This window comes from Ictalurus furcatus, chromosome 6 (genome assembly GCF_023375685.1).
Source record: "Ictalurus furcatus strain D&B chromosome 6, Billie_1.0, whole genome shotgun sequence".
NCBI classification, from domain to species: domain Eukaryota; kingdom Metazoa; phylum Chordata; class Actinopteri; order Siluriformes; family Ictaluridae; genus Ictalurus; species Ictalurus furcatus.
In genome coordinates, this window is record NC_071260.1 from 28,463,865 (window position 1) to 28,486,354 (window position 22,490).

A 22,490-nucleotide genomic window follows, 5' to 3' on the forward strand; every position below is an offset into this window, starting at 1 on the left:
ATATATTTAAAAAAAAATCTCTTAAAAGGAAAGGAATATCACATTTGTCTAAACTTAGACATAATAAAAAAAAATATTATAGATGATTCCGTTTCAGATCATGTTTCTGTTACATTTTCTTTCAATAATTTTCCTAGTGTTGCACTTCTCACTGCTCACTGCGCTATTCAAACCTGACCGCTTTAATATCATCTCATCATTCCACAGAGTTTGCTCACAAATCATATCCATTATCAGGTTAATGTCTTTTAAAAACCCACCACCTGGCAAATGCACTTAAACTTCTGGCAGCGCCAGGTAGGTTTTTCATAACGATTTAATATCAATTTTTTAATAAAAAAAAAAAAAACTCCAGAATATGACATGCCGCAATATAACCTAAAGTCATTTACATTCGGGGTTGATCAAATTCAATACTTCACAACCACTTATCCTGAGCTTGAATTAAAACTGCATTCAGACATCCCTGCTTGCTCTGCCTCTGCGCCAAATGTTAAACTACAGCCAGGATGAATCACAGACACTGACAAATGAACACACAGTAATGTGTCAGTGTGTTGGGGCTAATTACACACCATGTGGCTGCATTTTCCAAAAAGATAAACCTCCATAACATTGTGAATAACAGAAATGACTTATTAGAATGATGCAATGAGAGTCTGTGCATAATTATAACATTATCCATGTGGATTTCAGAAGTGGAATGTAACATTTCTGAGCAGGAAGTGAAATTACTCACGTAACCCCTAAAGTGGCAAATGGAGAGGGGGTAAAAATCTTTATTCCAGATCTCGCTTGTATCTCTTGTACTATCTTTTCAGATTCTCCATGTCTTACTACCTTGTGCATTGAGAAATCAATCTGTATGTGTTTGTTTGCTTCTCTGGCATGCATGCGACGTAATTGTGTGTGTCTGTGCGTGTATGTGTGTGCGGGTGTGTTATCAGGCCCTGCAGGGAGTCGCTGCCTGGGGATACACTGCAGAGGCTGCTCTTTAGACGATGTGATTTGGATGCCATTTTAAAGCCCTCGGAGTTCGGCTAAGCTTTTAATTGGGCTTAATGAACTAAGGGAGAACCGATATGGTGGTCAGGCACGTTAATTAGCTGTCACTGTGGGGGTGAGTGGGCTCTGCATCATTAGGATGACAAAACGAGCAGAATATGACACGATTACATGAAACATAGCAGCTTTATCCCTTATGATTTCTGCAATGTAATAATCACAAAGTGGGATTCATGTGTCACTTCTCTGTGTGATATACGTAACGTGTCTGGCCGAGAGACGTGACTGCTGCGATCACTTCAGCCCTGTGTGATAGACAAATGCAGACTTGAGAAGCTGAGAAGTGTGGCGCTTGCAATTCTAAGGAGCCCGGGCTATGGTGTTTGCACACTTGCGTATAAGCAGTTCTCATAGCAGTCCTTCACCCAGAAGTGCTATCACTGCTAATAATAAACACGTTTTAGTTGGCAGGTGGTGCATTATGCAAATGAGACCTGTTCCCACATGTACAGTATTTTCTGCTTGCTTTCATTTGTTGGTTTTAATTTTTGGGTGTAGCATTCCTAATGGGATTATGGCATCTTGTGCATAAAATGGAAAGTTTGTTTTTTTTAAGTGGTTCCTTTGGGTTCGCCACATTTGGGTCAAACCAGAGCAGAAATGTTGCAGAATACTGGGAGCTGTGGCAAAAGTAGATATTGCATCAGTGGGAAACACTTTATGTAGCGGTTTGCACTAAATAAAGATGTTCCATCATTAATTATTTGCTCAGCATATGGCATTAATTAATTCTGCCACCAAAGCATATTCAAACTTGTGCACAGGCTATAACAAATGTGTTCAAACCATGAATCATTTCCCCATGAAACTCATTTCCTAGTTTGTTTTTTTTGAGAATTTACAGTCTCAAATAACAAAACCAAACTTGTCAATACTCTTACAAATGTATTTAAAAAAAAAAAAAAAACAGGCAGAGTCATCTCATTCACCCAGGGTTTGCCTATTACTGGCAAATAAAATATAATGAAAGTAAGAGTCTTAATACAATAGAGTAGAGTAGGGAATGCAGTGAACAGAAAAAACAAGACATGGTATAATCCTTTCACAGACTATTTGTCCATTGTCCCTCATGCATAGTTTTCTGCTCAAACTGGGTGCAGGAGAGCAAGCATACAAACATTTTCCAATCATAATTACCATTAAAATTATTTGTAATGTGTTAGATTTAACATAATAGGACTATTTAATCTTCAGAAATATGTTAACTAGTATATATTTATTTAATGACAGCTAAGTAGGACATATTGAGCGATTTTATTGCACATCAAGGAATTCAAAACATTCTCCATTTCCACTGATGGAAAGCGAGGGCATCAGTGCATCATTGAAGCAGAGAGTTCAAAACACTTGCTCAGGCTCCCAAGTGGCACAACAGGAAAACATTCGCCATATCATCCAGAGATCGCAAAGCTGAAAATGCCACGGTCGTCTGTGGCTGGGAGTCTAAAAGAACAAAAGTGGCCATGCTCTCAGGGTAGGAGGAATGATATACTCTCTCTTCCCTGTCAATCACAATGACATTAACTAGTCATGGGCATCTGTGAGGTCATATACAGTACTGTACAAAGGTTTTAGGCGCATGCAAGGAAATTCTGTAGAGCAAAGATGCCTTCAAAATAATGAAATTAAATCCATCCATCCATCCATCCATCTTCTACCGCTTACTCCTTTTCAGGGTTACGGGGGAACCTGGAGCCTATCCCAGGGAGCATCGGGCACAAGGCGGGGTACACCCTGGACAGGGTGTCAATCCATCGCAGGGCACAATCACATACACATTCATACACCCATTCATACACTACGGACAATTTAGACACGCCAATCAGCCTACCATGCATGTCTTTGGACTGGGGGAGGAAACCGGAGTACCCGGAGGAAACCCCCGCAGCACGGGGAGAACATACAAACTCCACACACACGTGGTGCCGGCGGGACTCGAACCCCAGACCCTGGAGAACGTGCTAACCACTAAGCCACCGTGTGCCCATGAAATTAAATATTTCTACATTAAAAGAAAATACCGTAACGAGCAGTAAACTGTAGTAAATGAAACAAAGTCAATATTTGGTGTGAGAAAAAAAAACAAATAAAAATAGTAGTCTCCGGTACAATGTGTGCAGTTTTATAAGGAAATGAGCTGGAAGTGTTATTGAGCGTCTTGCAGAACCAGACACGGTTCCTCTGGAGACTTTTAATGTCGCACTCGCTTCTTATTTTTGCAGCAAAACCCAGCAGCCTTCATTGTGTTTTTTGTCTGAAAAGTGTCTCTTACCACTTAATTTGCTGCTTTCTTTACTGACATACAAACACTTTTCTGTAACATTTCATTTTGTGTTAGAAAACTAATGTTTGGGAATCTAAAATGTTTTTGTACTGACTCGATAATGTAGAAGTCATCAAATAAAAAAATCTATAACAAAGTTTATACAAAAAAAATAGGCTGCCTAAAACTTTTACCCAGTACTGTATGTGAAAGAGGGCACATAACGCTTTCCTCCGAGAGTGAGCAGTTCAAAAAGTTGGCTTGTGAAATTGTCAATCATACCAGACTCATATGTCGATTGGCTCATCTGTTCTTTTTATGGGGGGAATATATTTCTGCATTCCATTGATGTTAATATACGGAGCTCCTACACAAAATGCATAAAGGTTTGCAAGTCTGATACAGTCGTTTAACAGTTTGTTTTTTAATGCAAACCCCAAATATCCCAACTTTCCCGGAAATGCGATTCGTGTTTGCTTTCAATCACGTCCATTTGAATCTCATTTTATTTGTATTTTTTACATGGTTGTATAGTGGTTGTATTTCATTCTGCTCTCTATGAACAGCCAGTGTTTGATATGACATCAGCACCAAGACAAGATTCTTGTTCATGTCAGTATACTCAGCAAATAGACTTATTCATGATTCATCAAGCTGTCTTAAATCTGTCATCTCAAGGACAAATCCTTTTATCCAGCAAAAACGGTCATAGACCTGCATGCTATAAAGTCACCCTAGACTTTGTAAAAGATGTTTATTGTGATTCAGTCTTTTCAGTAGAAATCCATCTGAACGGACAGAAGGGTCAAAGTCACTGTAGCTGCATCCTTATAAGTATTGAATATGTGGATGGAAAGTGTTATTGCATCATAAAATATAAGAGCCAATCACATTCTAGTATGCAAATTCTGCTCATATAGTGACAGTTTACCAGGGGGAAAGGCTGGGCTTGTGCAGGATTGGTGTGTTTCTGTTGCATATTCATAGAATCTTTGTTGGGTTTATTTCAATAGCACCTTTTGTAAAATAATAGTAATATAATAGTAATATAATATATAATATCCACAGTTTGATTTTCAGTGTGCAGTTTTCTCCATGTGTAATGTATGTATATGTATTTGCGCTTGTGTATCACCTGTCCAGGCCCAGCAACCTGCTGCGTGCCGTCTTTAGGCGCTGTGAGTATTTTTCTGACATGTTGATGAAGGCCCTGATGATGGATTCTTTGGCCTCGGGGTAAGGGCAGTGTGCGGTCAGGATCTCCTCTGGTATCTGCTCCAGAACACCAACATACTCCTCCACTGCAGCAGTATCCAGTCGCTCCTACAGCAGTGCAGTAACTACATGTTCAAGCAGGCAATCAAATCTGATCAATCTAATAAATATATGCACTGACAGTCAAAGGTTTCTGAACATTTGGAGTGACTTATTATAATTTAAACTTCATTAGTGCCACAACTGAGTCCAGCAATATACCATGTAATATATTTACCACTATATGTAATATATGTGAATATATGCAGTTTTTCCTGATGTATTTTACACAATCTTAAATGTATTGATTTTTAATTCACACATTTTATGCTCCTCTATCAGCAACATGCTCCAGTTTCAGTTGTCAAATACAGTATATACTTAGAGTAAATTACAAATTTGCCTGATGATTGTCTACATATTAACCCATATACTGTATACCATAATATATGAAATATGAGACCACTTGTTGCTTGAGGTTTAGCTAAAATGCTAATGCAACTACACGTACACAAGGATAGGGTTTTTCTTGTTGCTGTTTCGATTTTATGTCTATTGTACACTAAACCTCAAAAGGTTGAATAAATTGAACATTTATTTTTGTCTTAAAGACATTCTGGAAAAGGTTTTTGGTTCAAATTTGTTTCCAAGTCAAACGTAAATAGTGAAGTTATTGCCAAATTTTATTTTCAAATAAGCAGATTTTTACTTCAAATTTAAATCCCCACACAAGTAGCTTCTAACCCAAAAAGTGCTCTGGGAAGTAAAAAAAAAAAAGAAAAAAAAAGTATAAAATAAATAAATAAAAATCCTGGATAAAGCTCCCTCACGAAGAGACCAAGAGTGTGCAAAGCTTTATCAGCAATACTGTTCATTTCAAGTATAAAACACGTTTGATTTGTTTAACAGTTTCACAGCACCATCTTATTCCAACTTGTCACATCGCTATTAGTCCTATATTGCCCCGTCCCAACTTTTTTGGAACGTGTTGCAGGCATCAATTCCAAAATAAACATTTATCTTCAAAAAACTATGCAGTTGATCAGGTAAAACATCAAATACCCTGTCTTTATACGTTTTTTGTTTAAATACAAGACAAAGTACATTTACAAATCACTCCTCTTTGTTTTATTAGTATTTTCTATACTGTCCCAACTTTTTTCAAAATTGGGGTTGTAAAAAAAGTAAAACATGAAGACCTTCTATGTATGTCCAAATGTTTGCCTGCTAGTGTATAGTGATATATACAGTGCCCTCCACTAATATTGGCACCCTTGGTAAATATGAGCAAAGAAGGCTGTGAAAAATTGTCTTTATTGTTTAACCTTTCACAAAAATACTCTCATGGATATCAAACAATTGCAAACAAAACCCAGGTTTATCCAATATATATATATATATATATATATATATATATATATATATATATATATATATATATATATATATATCTTAGTTAAATATAGGTGTGCAACAATTATTGGCACCCCTATGTATTCATATATTTGAATATATATTTTGTAATTTTTTTTAACAAAAGATCAAAAGTTTAACAATAAAGACCATTTTTCACAGCCTTCTTTGCTCATATTTACCAAGGGTGCCAATATTAGTGGAGAGCACTGTATATAATAATATATACCACAGCGCTGTTGAATTCTTAAATCTGATTGGTCGGAAGGTGTTGATTAATTTTTCATAACAGCAGCTTGTTCTAATATGTTATAAACGCATATAATATATCATTTATGCATCATTTAAGCTGAATTATAAAAGGATTAAAAATGTGTTGTTGTTTAATAATGTGTGTGATATGGTGAAACATAAATAAAATATGCAGATTTTATTGAACATTTACGGAAGGAGTGTCCAGTGTCAGTACTTTGTAACAATCAAAGGTTTTATGCGACGGTAAATCTTCAGAATGGAGGACAATGTAGTTTTTTTTTTAATAACCATCTGCATTTTTCTTTCCTTTTTGACTAGAAAGTGAGGGAGCAACTGTTTTTACTTTTATACTATCATATCATACGTAAGTGATAACTTGTTTCATAGACAATCCACAAGTTTAAATGTAATTATAAACGGATAAAAAGTATGATGATCTTTAATAAATAAAAATGACTAACTGGTGGCAAATTGCTGTGGTGTATGAGGAATAAAAAGCATCAGTAAGTATTTGAGTGGTACAGGATAACGTCACCCCATCACTGATTATTTTCCACATTTCCACAGCATTATACTTTATTCCATACATAGTCCTCACTACCACACTACAGTATAACCATTATCGCAACACAGGCCGGTTGTTAGGTAAATTTGAAAAAATCACATCATATTACATCAAAACAGTCTTTTGCCTAAAGGCATACATAACAGTCTTTAAATCATTGCACAGCTATAATTCCTATAGTGACTAGCACAGGATGATTTTCCTCCCCTCACCACCATTATACAAAAATAAATGCTGATGAAAATAGCTTCAGCAACAGCCTGCTGAAATATGCAGCGCCGAACAGTGCCAGAGTGATTAATACCTCCAGTCCAGCAGCGCTTAGCTCCTGCTCGAGAGCGACACACTCATCCTGCAGTCTGTCCATCACAGCCTGCTGCTGTTCCTTCACAGATATCACCTGGGAAGAGAGCCAGACAGAGAGAGAGGTAAGGATAAACAGAGGAAGGAGGCACAGATACAAGTCACGGGGTTGCGTAAAAACGTGCAGAAGGCATCATTTATACGGTCTTAAATACACCGTAGGTACCAGGAGAATTTAAATGAAAAGATTGTGATCATTTACTGAGAGTCACTGTACCAAAGTTTCAAAAGTCTGCCTGTTATTTCTCACAGTCATGAAATTACTTTAAATATACATTCAACAAACAGATTTAGACAGTTGAGAACTCCACATCCGGCGCTTCCACCTACTGTACGTTTACTTTTCCATCTCCGTTTATCATTACTAGCTCAACTTCTCTCTTTTTTTTAATCTATATGGCTATTAAGCAAGATGAGTCATATCACGTTAAGAAAATATCAAGTTATAGAAATTATTTAAATGTGTCTACCGTAATTTCCGTTTCCATTATCGGTTTCCTTGTTTGTTTCATTGCGTGATAAAGCACTTTAACAGTGTTTCATTTTGTAAGAATCAGGAGCTGTGTCTGAAATCGCACAAACAATACCTGTGTACTATTAAAGACCATGTTCTTAACTGTGTAACAGAGGGGGGTGGATTGTGGGTTTGAACCCTGAGTTTTTTCCAGCTCAAGATGCTTATGCTGCATCTAACTCAGAATTCTGAATATGTAATTATGTCTTTTTCGAAATCTGTGCAATCAAGATACAAAGTTCGAAAAACATGGCCACTTCCATATTCGCCTTTTCTTAGCAACAATCTAGACAGCTAAGGTTAGTGATATGAGTGATGTACTGTATATTTTCCTTCTCAAAACAGTGAACTGTATAATATACACTCCAGTGCAGTTTATATATCCATGAACATCCTTATAGCACAATTACCATGCAAATATGTTGTGTCAAATAATATTACTGTGCAGTAATTGGGCTATAATGATGTTCATGTAAGATCAACTCAATTCTTGTCATTGTTACAATGTCATATTTAACCTTCCCAAACATCAAACGAACACATTCTTTAGTGTTTTAATCAGATTTTATTGCCTACCAGCTGGTATGGCGAGAAACAGAATGAACAAATCATTCATTTTTCCCGTTTCAATTTGAAAGCTAGTAGCCAGCTAGCACAGCATAAAGTTACCGAAGTGACAGCGGAAAGAGATACGTAAAAGGAGAGAAATACATACCATTCAATGGTTTCATACAATTCAAAGTCATTTACCTACATTACTAGCATTTTATCTGAATCATTTTCAGCGAAACTGTCATAACTGTATTTGATGACAACATTATAGCAATGGTAGCTCATGCCTTAAATGATTAAATAACAAATTCATGTCATCACCGTTTCTACTACTGTGTCACATCCAGTCAAAATGCATGAGCATGTCACACTTATCAATATAACTGTATAGATCATGTTGTGATTTCATTTAGCATGCCCTGCGATGGATTGGCACCCTGTCCAGGGTGTACCCCGCCTTGTGCCCGATGCTCCCTGGGATAGGCTCCAGGTTTCCCCGTGACCCTGAAAAGGATAAAGCGGTATAGAAGATGGATGGATGGATGGATGTTTCCTCACACCAACTGTGAAATTAAATCCTGGCTACGCAACTGTTGTGAAATGTATTTATAGTGAAAATATCTACAAGTGCTATATATTATACACATAGATATGATGGACTGCATTTGTAGAACAGATAAAGCGTAGAGCACTAGAGGCGTGTTTTTAATCCAACACTGATAGGAATTCTGACCAATTGTGTCTGCAGTCATTATTTTTATTTACACCTGCCTGCAATATTTTCTAATGATCTTAAATGGTTTTATTTATCAATATCAAAACCATTTACACCACAGTGAACCTGGATAGGATAAAGCAGTTACTGACCTACAGGTCTGTCTTGCATCAATAAAGGTCACTGTTCAAGACTCCACTCTTAGAAAGACACCGGGCAAAAAGGTCATCCATGGAAGAGTAGTGAGATGAAAACCACTGCTAACCCAGAAGAACATTAAGGCTCGTCTGAATTTTGCCAAAACACACCTTGATGATCCTCAAACCTTTTGGGAGAATGTTCTGTGGACTGATTAGTCGAAAGTGGAACTGTTTGGAAGACAGGGGTCCTGTTACATCTGGTGTAAACCAAACACCAAATCACACAAAAAGAACATCAAACCTATGGTCAAGCATGGTGGTGGAAAAATCATGTGTGTCATTTAAACCCCTCATGTCTCTTTGGACTTAGCGAAGAATTACATGAGTTTTCCATACACCAAGCGTTTGTTTCTCAGTTCACGTGTTATTGTTTTGATCTTGTTCTCGCCCTCGTTCTCGATTCTTGTTTTGCCTCGTTTATGCCTGTTTGCCAATTGCCTGACCAATTGCCTGTTTTTTGACCGCGCTATTGTCTCATGATTTGGGTTTGTCTGCCAGCCTCTCTTTAATAAAAGCTCTTAGCTGTACTTGCATCTATCCTAACCTCCATTAGTTTAATTACGTGACAGAATACTTCGCCTCACCATGGATGCAGCAGAAAGACGGAGGAGACATCGTGCCAGGGAAGCCAAGGAAACTGTGCCAGCCTTGGATTCGATCCAGTTTCCTCAGTGGACTGCTATGGAGCTCCCAGATCCTTACGATGGATTTTTTGGCAATCCTGAATATTTTCTTGTGGACTGCCAGTTTAATTTTGCGAGTCTAGCAGACCCCAAGCCGGAGGAGAAGCAATTGCTCAAGTTCATGTGGTCCCGGTTCTTTGGACCAGCCCACCAGTGGGTGCAGCTCCTAGTGGCCAAGGGAGCCAGGGAACTTGGGAATGTAACCCAGTTTGTGGGAAGATTTGTGACGGCATTCGGGAGTCCAGCATCTAAGGCCGATCTGGAACATCTTTTGGGGGGGCCAGCCTGGCAAATAAACCTGCCCTGCTGTTCACCACCTATTATATGCAGGCAAAGAGGGAGGCCCCCACACCAGAGCGCCAACCTGAGACCCACGAGGTGGTCAAACCTGTCCCAGGTCGCTGACACGGACAACCAAGTTCTGCTCACGCCCGACTCTGCTGACCCGGCCAACCAAGTTCTGCTCATGCCCGAGTCTGCTGGCACGACCAACCAAGTTCTGCTCACGCCCGAGTCTGCTGACACGGCCAACCAAGTTATGATCATGCTGGAGTCTGATGACACAGCCAACCAAGCTCTGCGTACACCTCAGTCTGGTGACACAGCCAACCGAGTTCAGCCTGCAGAGTTGATGGAGAATGATGCTCAGCCTCTCTGCATGACTGAGGATGCCGCTCAGCATTCCCGTACAGGTGAGGACGCCGCTCAGCCTCCCTGCCCCGATGAGGACGTCGCTCTGCCTTCCTGCTCCACTGAGGACATCGCTCTGCATTCCTGCTCAGCTGAGGACACCGCTCAAAATCCCTGCTCAGCTGAGGATGCCTCTCAGACTCCCTGTTCAACTGAAGACTTTTTGCCCAGAGGGCCAGGACTGTCAGGGGAGGGAAGTGTGTTCTAGTGCTCCGGGAGGAGCGCCTTGGGGGGTGGGGTTCTGTCACGATTTCTCCTCGAGCTAGTGCTGTAGCATGCTTTGTGCTCGGAAACCCGCAGCGTGAGCTCAAAGCACGAGCTCAAAGCGAGTGCACGCTTTTAGGTTTTTGGTGACACTGACTTTGTTCACTTTCAACATGTGCATTTGTTATGGTTTATGTCCTGTCTCCGCCCCTGTATTGTCATTGGTTGTTTCCCGTGTGTCATCATTAGACTCAGCTGTTTTGTGTTCACCCTTGATTACATTTGTCATTTAAACCCCTCATGTCTCTTTGCACTTTGCAAAATATTATGTGAGTTTTCCATATACCAAGCGTTTGTTTCTCAGTTCATGAGTTATTGTTTTGATCTTGTTCTCGCCCTTGTTCTCGATTCCTGTTTTGCCTTGTTTATGCCCGTTTGCCGTTCGCCTGACCAATTGCCTGTTTTTGACCATGCTATTGTCTCATGATTTGGATTTGTCTGCCTGCCTCTCTATAATAAAAGCTCTTATCTGCACTTGCATCCATCCTAACCTCCATTGCATTAAATAATGTGACAGTTGGTAACAATAATATGATTTTATTTATTAAAGAAATGCCTATGCAGCTCCACATTTTTGGATTATTTCTTTCTGGGTTTGCCCCCATTTCAAAGTGAAATCTATCAATATTCGAAAGCACTTCCTATCAGCGTGAAAGGTTCTATAGAATAAAACCTGCGTCCTCCTGTCCAGCCAGGCTTTCTACCACTTTAAGATTTATCTTCAAAGACAATTCTGTACAGGTTGGAATGAAGTAGATCTGCTTAAAAATCCATAACACAGGATATTGAATGAGAGAGAACAGAGAGAGAGAAGATGTTGCTTTCATTTTTACGGTGCACTGAATGAGACGAACGAGAGGGCCAGATGATTACATGACTCATATCTCATGTCTCAGAGAGTGTGCCCTCTCCAACAGCATGTATGTATCACCAAAGCCATTAACATATTGAATATGAACCCTGTCCCCTTTTCTCATCATTACTGCAATAGAGGTGAGGAATTTAATAATCATACCCAGGCAAATAGCATATCATTCCATTCAGAGCTGCAGTTATGTAATGTGGGGAAAGGTGTGTTAAAAATGTTAGCAGTGAGGTGATAAGGCCTGCTAATGGGTCATTTTTATGCAGTGGAACACCACAGAGAAAAGTAGGCTGAGAGAGTGACTGTTTCCCATTTTCCCTGTGTGTATATGTGTGAGGCTGCGTTTTAAAAATTGATCTAATTACTTACATTCAGGACAAAACCAATAGATCCACATGAATCTGTTATTGCTCAAAAACAAATGGGAACATTGAATCTCAAAGAATGACTCACCGCAGCATGTGTGTGTGTGTGTGCGTGTGTGTGCGCTGCAAAAATACACGCTTTATGTCAGAGCTATCCATTTATATTCTTACAATGTGAAGGTATTTGTAATGCACAACACACTCCCCTGCCTCCCATCAAAACCAGAGGACCGTGACTGTTACCGAGAGCATACTACACGTTCCATCAGTTCAGCTACTTTTACTTTCTTACATTACTGCCTTCTTCATTTTGCTGCCAAAGGACCCATTTTTGTTCAACAACATAAAGATAATTGGCATTTTCTCACCATAGATAGCCTCCCGTGGGCCAGGGATTGGGAACCTATAGCTCATCAGCCATATCTAGCTCTTAAACTGAATTACTGTGTTTTTTGTTTTTGGTTTATTTCGACCCCGTCTGATCATTTACCAATTCTCACCTGCTAGCTAGCACTCACCTATCATTTAACAGCTACTTACTGGGGACACTAAAGAAGTGCTGAGAAGATGTAATGACTGGTTTCATGTGTCTCGGAGCACGTGCTTATCTTCACCTAGCATGTGCTTGCTCAAGACACACGAAGACACATCTTTTTTTAATCTGCTGCTCATGCTACAATAGAGAGCAGCTGAACACGCTCAAACACTGGACACATTGTCTTTCATCGTGTGGAAAGTTCTTTACGATGGGAACTGATCTGTAGTTCATTGCTGCATTGTGAGACTCTTAGGAACCAGGAAATGGTTCTTCTATGGTATCACTAAACTTAAACACATCAAATGGTTAAGGATTCTTCAGTTCCTAAACGGGTTCCCTGATTTCTTCTGTTTTTGTCTACATCTCATACTAAATTGTTTCATAAATTAAAACAAAATCTAAGATAAAACTAAGGTAGCCCGAGTAAACACAAAATATGTGAAATGTATTTGTATTGCCATGTATTGCCATGTATGCCATGAAAATGTATTTGCCATGTCATGGCAAACTAGTGACTTCATTTCCCAGAATGCAGCGCAAGCTACAAACATGGCTGACGACTACAGCTCCCAAAGCTACACACAGACATGTCACCTGCTCCTGAGGACTAAACAAACGCAGCTCTTCCCAATTACACTCACAATCACACCACGCATAAAAGAGACTACTCATTAGCTAGTTCTTCGTGAAGTATTACGCTCAGTTATCATTTGTCTCTGTTGTTTACCAAGCCTTGGTTTTGTGTTGTTATTCTGGTTTCGGCTTTGTTTACTCTATTGACCTTGGTTCTCTGCCTTGCCTGTTTTGTACTGTTTGCCTGATCGTGTGACCCTTGCCTGTTTTGTGTTTCGATTTCTGGCTATACCTTCGGATTTGTTTGCTGATTAAACCGCCGTACCTGCAATTGCTTCTGTCTCATCCAGCATTACGTGACAGTATTTGCCCCCATAGATTTAATTCCCAAAATCTATGAAACGGCATTCATTATGGGGTTCAGTTGGACTAGACCTGATTACTGTCAGCCCTGTTCAATCAAATCAACACTTAAACTTTTTCAACAAGTTGCTAAAAAGGTCTTACCCAGTAACACAGTATGCCAAAAATTGAAAGAAATTCCAGAAATCATGAGGAAGAAGGTGATTGAAACACATCAGTCTGGGACAAGTTACAAAGCTATTCCTCTCTTGCATTAATAAAGGTCAATGTTCATGACTCCACTATCAGAAAGACACTGGGCAAAAATGTCATCCATGGAAGAGTGGCGAGGTGAAAACCACTGCTAACCCAGAAGAACATTAAAGCTCATCTGAATTTTGCCAAAACACACCTTGATGATCTGCAATCATTTGGGAGAACGTTCTGTGGACTGATGAGTCGAACTGATGAGTGGAACTGTTTGGAAGACAGGGGTCCCGTTACATCTGGTGTAAACCAAACACCAAATCACACAAAAAGAACATCATACCCACGGTCAAGCATGGTGGTGGAAGTGTGATGGTGTGGGGATGCTTTACTGGTTCAGGGACTGGGCAACTTGCAGTAATTGAGGGAAACATGAATTCTGCTCTCTACCAGAAAATCCTAAAGAAGAATGTCCGGTCTTCAGTCCGTAAACTGAAACTCACGTGCGACTGGATTATGCAGCAAAACAATGATCCAAAGCATAGGAGTAAATCCTAGTCCTAGAAGTAAGTGAAAGACTGATCTTCAGTTGTTCGAAGCGTTTGGTTGCAGTTATTGACGCTAAAGGATTCACAACCAGATTTTAAGTTTAAGGGGGCAGTTAGTTTTTCACGTGGGTGATAGGTGTTGGATAACTTTTTCTGCTCCAATAAATAAATAAATAAATAACCGTATAATAAATAAATAAATAAGTAAATAAATAAATAAAAACAAACAAAGGCAACTTTGTTTAACGTTGTACTTCATTTGAAGATCTAAAACTGTTCAGTATGACATATACACAAAAACAGAAGAAATTAGGATGTGGCAAATAATTTTTCACAGCACTGTAGATACACAATTTGTTAATTTGCTCTAAAAACATGCTTTAACGGATCCACAGTGGTGCAATAGAAAAATCATTCGGCCATTCAATGCAACAAAAATCCGTGCTTGGGAGCAAAGAGAGAAAAATTGAACATGCTATTTGAGTAGGAGGGATGGCATACTCTCTCTCTCGCTCTCTCTCTCTCTCCTGTCAGTCACAGTGACACTAAACGATCATGGCTGCCTGTAATCTCATGTATGCAGAAGAGGCCTTTCCTCCAAGTGTGTTACGCTGATTTGGTTTATCATCGTTTTAATCAACATTAAAAAGGTCCACAATTTCTGCCCATGATCTTGTTGCATCAAGTTATAAAGGGAAAAATACAGATAGTTTTATCTGATCAGTATTTAAAAAACGAGCCTTTGCAGCAACACTCAACATTTTATTATACATTATTCCGTGTACATCCAGGCTTTTTTTCTAACCCCAGCACCAAGATAAATGTCTTGTCCAATGTCTTGTCCATATCAGTATACTCAGCAAATAAAGTGATTCATGAAACTCTCAAATCCTTAACCTTAAGGACAGATCTGTTCATTCAGTAAAGACATAACACTGCCTGGGTATTTCCCAAGAGCATAACAGCAGCATGATGGTGCTATTCATTTTCCAGTTCACGTCTCCGTCACTGACCACAGAAACGCTCTCAGACTTGGGATTTTAACTGACGTTCGTCCATCTGCTGGCTGCATTCTGTTACCAATGAGCTATTTGACTCTCTGTGTACAGTCCCATATCTAAATATTGAGATAATAACCACTTTTAATTAGCTTTTCACTTGATACGTCAGTGCATTTCCAAGTGCCATATTGAACAGCGTTCTGAAAGGTCAAATTTGCATATAATTGAGTTTTTTTTATTATCACTGTAGACACACTGCAACATGGCTTTAATCAGAATATCTCAAGCTCCTTTTGCGTCTGTTTACGGGTTTGTGTCAGAGGGGATTTCTATGTACGTACATGTCTATGTCTATGTATAAAGGGAATATTTCTGAATCAATTTAATGAATACCTCTGTGAATTCTGCTGCACTCAGTGTCTGTTCTAAGAAAATAATCAATGACGGGATGGTAGAATGTGCCAGATATAAAGCGGAGTTCCTCTTACAACCGTGAAGTGGATTATTTTCCACTAGCAGCACATCCTGAAGTGTTTTATTATTCTTATAGCACAGCAACATTTGATCCATTCATAGTAATGTTTAATGTTGTGGAACATTCGCAGAGCAAATCGGAAGCACCTTGTTTTTCTTTCAAAGACAAGTCATGTTACTAACGTATATATGCAAAGCCCTCCATCCTGAAGACTTTCCACTGCAGGGTCATTCCATACATGCTAAATAGACATCTCCTTACAGAAAGCCGACAATTACAAGTCACTGTGAATGAATTGTTACTATGGAAATGAAAACATGCTAGTAAGAGCACATTAATAGAAACCTGTGAGTTGTCTTGCAGCCAGCGCTACTGTCGAAGCTGCTGTTATAGGCAATGAATCTGTCTAATTAGAATCTGGAAGTGTTGTGATATACAGAAAATGAATCAATAACTACTATGAATTATTCAGTAATGACACTATTAAGGGTACAGTTGCTTGACATACAGTGCCCTTTACTAATATTGGCCCCCTTGGTAAATATGAGCAGAGAAGGCTGTGAAAATTTGTCTTTATTGTTTAACCTTTTGATCTTTTGTTTAAAAAAAAAAAAAAACATTCACTGAAATACTCTGCTCTCATGTTTATCAAACACCTACTAAAATTTAACAAAGTTTTTTTGGGGGATAAAACTGTGTTTTGTTTGCAATTGTTTGATATCCATGAGAGAAGAGTATTTTTGTGAATTTTTTTAACAAAAGATCAAAAGAATTTTTGACAATTTTTTACCAAGGGTGCCAATATTAGTGGAAGGCACTGGGCCATACCCTCAGTGGTATGACTTTTATGTGGTGGGTTCTATTCAGTTATGCTTATTATTTGTACTTCCATCCATCCATCCATCCATCCATCCATCCATCTTCTATACCGCTTTATCCTCTTCAGGGTCACGGGGGAACCTGGAGCCTATCCCAGGGAGCATCGGGCACAAGGCGGGGTACACCCTGGACAGGGTGCCAATCCATCACAGGGCACAATCACATACACATTCACACACCCATTCATACCCTACGGTCACTTTGGACATGCCAATCAGCCTACCATGCATGTCTTTGGACTGGAGGAGGAAACCGGAGTACCCGGAGGAAACCCCCGCAGCACGGGGAGAACATGCAAACTCCACACACACAGGGCCACGGTGGGAATCGAAGCCCCGAACCTGGAGGTGTGAGGTGAACATGCTAACCACTAATTATTTGTACTTATTATTCAGTAATTGCTACAAAATAATCAGTACAACAGAAAATTTATTAGGAAAGGTATGTAGTTATAAGATTGAGGAACCTCTGAGGGTTGATTTACACTAGTTGGACCCTGGGGAAACAAAAACAAAATGTATCTGCACAATATCTTTTTATCTGTCAGTGTAACAAAGGTTGTGTTGGTTTTTTTTTTTTTTTACTCTAGCTAAGAGGGTTACTATGCCACTAATGTTTTACATGGCTGTCATTTTGTAATTTTATTCTTCAGCAACTTTGTAAACATACACGCCTGACAATTAACCAACAATTGATTAGAAAATTTTCGATGACGAGGGCTTGGGACATCAGGAGAGAACAGGCAGACACACAGAGCAAGTAGTGTTATGTGTGTGTGTGTGTGTGTGTATGCGTGCTATAGATTGAATATATGCAGAGGACTGAAGTTAATGAGGATTATTTACATACCAGCAGTGTTCACTGATATGGTCTATTCAGTGTGCATATACACCAGATGAAGAGGTATTGGTGATATGAAGAGTGTGATTGTTTTGGTTTATGTACCTGCTGAAGGACTTGCACCCACTCTTCATGCTGAATGGCTGCTGGAGGCTGTGACATCAGTCTGTAGAGCAGGTCCTCTCTTAGCTGGCATACTGGCTCTACTGTGGCCAAGCGAAATGCTTCACGTTCATGCTCCAATCTCAGTTCTATACACACACACACACACACACACACACACACACACACACACACACACACATATAAATCACATCATACACATTAGAAGCATAACTCAATGCCGCTATCTGTATTTGTATCCGTATCTGTATTCGGATTGAAACCTAAATTGGGCGTGACCTAAACTGGAAAAGTTTTGTTTTATTTTGAAAACAGAGATGCACGTGGAACTGTTTATTAATCAAGCTCACACAGATATTATTTTTGTTTGTACCTAGCTGTCATATTTGATGAATTTACTTGCTTCTATTTCAAACTTGTAGCCTACGTTTAACCACTGGTCACCCTGACCAGGCAATTACTAAAGATGAATGAATAAATGCTGTAAATGCATTGTTCACCTCCACATTAATGAATGTGGTTTTTCGTTGCTACACAAGCTTGCCCACATGACAGTAAAAACCTACTGCTCAGGTGACTTCCTACTAAAAACAAAATAGTGCGCTTCCTGGTCATATCTACACTCGCCAGACACTTTCTTAGGAACACCTGTACACCTAAAAATTCATGCAATTATCTAATCAGCAAATCATGTGGTTGCAGCGCAATGCATAAAATCAGGCAGATACGGGCCAGCAGCTATGGATAACGTTCACATCAAACACCAGAATGGGAAAATAATGTGATCTCAGTGATTATGACTATAGCATGATTGTTGGTGCCAGATGGGCTGGTTTGAGTATTTCAGAAACTGCTGATCTCCTTGTGCAAAACACACACACACACCAAAAAAAAAACAAAAAAAAAAACATTGAGTGACAGTTCTGTGGTTGGAAGCCATGTTGATAAGAGAGAGATTAGAGGAAAATAGTGAGATTGGTTGAGCTGCCAAGAAGGATATAGCAACTCAAATAACCCCTCTTTACAACCGCGGTGAGAAGAAAAGCATCTCAGCATGCACAAAACATCAAGCCTTGATGTGGGTGAGCTACAACAGCAGAAGAACATCAGGTTCCACTCCTGTCAGCCAAGAACAAGAATCTGAGGCTATCATGGGCACCTAAACTGACCTAATCTAAACAGTTGGGTGGGGGGAAAAAATCACCTGGTCTTTTTCCAGTCTTCAACTGTCCAGTTTTGGTAAGTCTATGCTCATGATAGCCTCAGATTCTTGCTCTTGGCTGACAGGAGTGGAACCTGATGTGGTCTTCTGAAGTGGTAGTCCATCCATGTCAAGGTTTGAAGTGTTGTACATTCTGAGATGCTTTTCTGCTCACCACGTTTGTAAAGAGTGATTATTTGAGTTACTATATAGACTTCCTGTCGGCTCAAACCTGTCTGGTCATTCTCCTCTCATCAACAAGGTGTTTCAGCCTGCAGGCCCTCCACACACAGGATGTTTTTCGCACCATTTTGTGTAAACTCTAGAGACTGTTGTGTGTGAAATTCCCAGGAGATCAGCAGGTTCTGAAAAACTCAAACCTAAAATACTGTTCATTCTGACGTTCGACGTGAACATTAACTGAAGCTCTTGGCCTGTATCGGCACGATTTTACGCATCGTGCTCCTGCGACATGATTGGCTGATTGGATAACTGTGTAAATGAGCAGGTGCACAGATGTTCCTATTAAAGTGGACGGTGAGTGTATTTATATCTGTTTAGATTCCTTTTTTAAAAGACTTTTGAGTTTTTAATTGAAGATATTTTTATGAGTACGACCCCGCTATCTGAGTCCATCATATACTGCAATCTGTAGTTTCTTATATGGATTATTATATTGCTTATAGTAGGAAGCTAATCTAGCTAGCTAATGTTTCAGACCAAACGATCCATGCCCACGCTGATGTCAGTACTTCATAACTTTAAAGCAGTAGAACAGAATTTTACAAATAAACTTACAGTCTTGCATTTTTCACTTGGAATCTGTTCACATTTCATACACAGAGAAACATTCCTAGCTCTGCGTAGCATGATGTAATCGACTACAGTATACATATATCTGTGTATGCTATCAATGATACAAATGCAAATCACTTAACCAAGGCAACATTGCCACATTTTAGTAATATAATCTACTCTGACACTGGCTCTGACATTAGCCTGCTAAAAAAAAACACTGCCTGATGCCATTATTGCGCTCCAGGACACTAATGACAAAACATCTGCTTCTAAAGAGTAAAAAAGCATAATAGCACTGTTTTTAACATCGTTATATACTAATGTTATGTTCTCCATTAAACTGATGATAATTATTTATTACCAGCATGCAGCAGATCAGTGAAGAGGTCTCCATCTTCCCCTTCATCCAGTCTGCTTCTAGTCAGGAAGTTCCTCATGTCTGCCTCCACTCGCTCCCTAAAACAGGGGAATGAGACGCAGCACATCGGACACTCTCACATCTGGGACTCTCTTTCAGTGTAGTTGTAGTTTCTGTGTAGAACCGTATCAGATCCTTTTCCAAGGTGAACCCTTTTTGCATCTAAAAACCCATAATTATCCAATGAACTCTTAAAGAACCCTTGAAGAACCCTTTTTTGTAAGAGTGTACTGATGGATATCTTTACAGCATCTTTGAAAGCCTCTGTTATTGGAACTATAAGACTTGAACCAAAAATAACATTTGCACATGGTTCCTGTTTACCCCATCCGCAGCCCTCCCCCACCCACCCCCACCCATACACACACACAGATGTTGGCAATGAGCCAAAACATGTTTGTTATCTGAAGTTTGCTTCTTTTATATTGCACTTGAGCTGTGAGGCTAATGTAGCTAATGAATAAAGGGAAGGTTATAGCCTCCAGTTTAGCGTTGTAGATTCTTCATGTCTGACTCAATCCATGTTGAGTTGTTTAGTATCTCAAACAGATGTATTTGGTTTCTGACTTACTGTTGTCTATAAAAATAGACAAAGGGCCGTTACTGATCTGAAAACAGAATCCCAGTCACTTTTTTGTTCTCATGGTTTGTTGTCTGGTTTGGGGATGAGGCCCAACATTTGGAGGTGGGATTATATATTCCTAGTGATTCAGATGGTAATATGGTTCCAGCTTCACTTTTATATATTATTGTTAACCATACTGAATTACTCTACTGTTACGTATGTTCATGTTAATGGAAAGATACTACGCCGAACTGTGATGTAGCCATAAGTTTCCATTACTTGTAAGCTACATTAGCCTTGTAGCCTTGAAGAAGCACACTTCAGACGTGAAACATGTCGTGGCCGATCCATTCCATGGATAATAATAAGAAAGTTGTGTAACTGGTACTTTTTTGGCCGACGTGTTGCTTCTGTGAAGAAACGGCTACAGTCACGCAGACGCAGTGGCAATGAGAATTTTCACAGGTCAGTGAGAGTAAAAGCACAACTATCCAACTTTCTACCAGTGCATACTGCCTGATGGTGCTAATGAACTGGATGGCAGGATCTGTGGGTGGCTTTGTGTGTGTGTGTGTGTGTGTGTGTGTGTGTGTGTGTGTGTGTGTGTGTGTGTGTGTGTGCGTGTGTGTGTTGTGTGTGCTGTTTGCTCGTTACTGAATCCCACATGCGTGCACCCCATTAACCTTGCCTGACTCACACACGCTCATTACCCCAGAGCTATGGCTGCCCTTCTCAAATCACACACCTTTATAAACCTGCGGGGGTCTTTCTTCTATCTCCCCATGTCTCTCTCTGTCTGTCTCTATCAGTCTCTCTCCCACACACATCCTTTTTAAACACAATGTCACATTGCCTGTGTGGGAAACACAGAATCTCATAAACACCGGTGAGCAGAGAGACTATTGTAAATGGCTCCAGCTGAACCTTTCTCTTTCAAGCCTCTTAAAATCACATTTTCTTCCTTCCTTCCTTCCTTCCTGAATTTACTTTACTCTTCCTTTCTGTCTTTATCTCCTCTCTCCCCCTCGCTGGTACGAGTCTCTCTATCTGACTCCGTCTCTCCTCGTCTCATCCCAGCTTTTCCTTTCCTCCAGCGAGAAAAAGGCAATCAGGAGTTTCACCTCATTTATCTTTGCCCGTTTTGCCTGAGTGGCCAGGTAGCTGCAGCGCCGAAGGAGAATAAAGTATCTGACTGGCTCGCAAAGTATCTGACAGCCTCGGGCCTTTTACAGGATATTTTATCATGTCACTATCCTGTAGTTTATAGCCATGTGAAAACTACAACTCCCTTCATTCACAGCTGATATGTTTATCTCACAAATGTTACAAGCCAGACAGCGAATGACTTTTTCATCCAGACTATAGATCACAGTTGAAATCATGATGGTGAATTCATCCAAACTTGGCTCCTAGAGTACAAACACAGCCCAACTGTATCTCTGACATTATACAGATGAGAAACAGTGCTGGATTGTCCACAGGGGAAGATGGAGCATAGCCTCACCATATACAGCATATCAGCATTTCAACCAATTATTCTTCATAAAGTCCTCATTTACAACCGCATGCATTTAAAATGATGTTGAAATACTAATTATTTTTGCAGTTTCACAGATCTGTTGATTCGCTTGCCTTTCCTTCATGCTCACTGGTCCATTTAACTCCATAAAGTATTTGCACTTAGTGGTCAAAACTGCAACGAGCACTAATAGAAGCCCATTGGGGTAGGAATCACACTGCCCCATGCTCACCATATGAACACTTTCAGTGGAGGAGGAGGAGCAGACACTACACAGGATTGACAAATTTACACCAAGTACACCAATACACAAATACTCTGCAGCCAACAAGATCTTCATCTAGCTTTATAGCAAATAATGGGGATCAAATTTGAAACATTTCCACTAATAAAGGCAAAGTGAAAGTGCAGGCAGTGCAGCTGTGATGTACAGTGAT

The 22,490-nt window shown here is 39.7% G+C and overlaps 1 protein-coding gene across 6 annotated transcripts in view; it reads right to left on the minus strand.

Moving 5' to 3' along the window:
- LOC128609093 (coiled-coil domain-containing protein 148-like) overlaps window positions 1-22,490 on the minus strand; it is a 99,727-nt gene that overhangs the window by 48,321 nt on the left and 28,916 nt on the right. For all 6 annotated transcript variants that reach the window (XR_008386186.1, XR_008386188.1, XR_008386187.1 and 3 more), the window contains exons 5-8: window positions 19,913-20,007; window positions 17,535-17,680; window positions 7,120-7,215; window positions 4,464-4,651 (exon numbers count right to left, since the gene is read on the minus strand). Coding sequence is in view for 1 of the 6 variants with exons in the window: in XM_053627469.1 (XP_053483444.1) it covers window positions 4,464-4,651; window positions 7,120-7,215; window positions 17,535-17,680; window positions 19,913-20,007 (525 nt within the window). In the remaining 5 variants the exon portion in view is untranslated. The remainder of the gene's footprint in view (window positions 1-4,463; window positions 4,652-7,119; window positions 7,216-17,534; window positions 17,681-19,912; window positions 20,008-22,490) is intronic.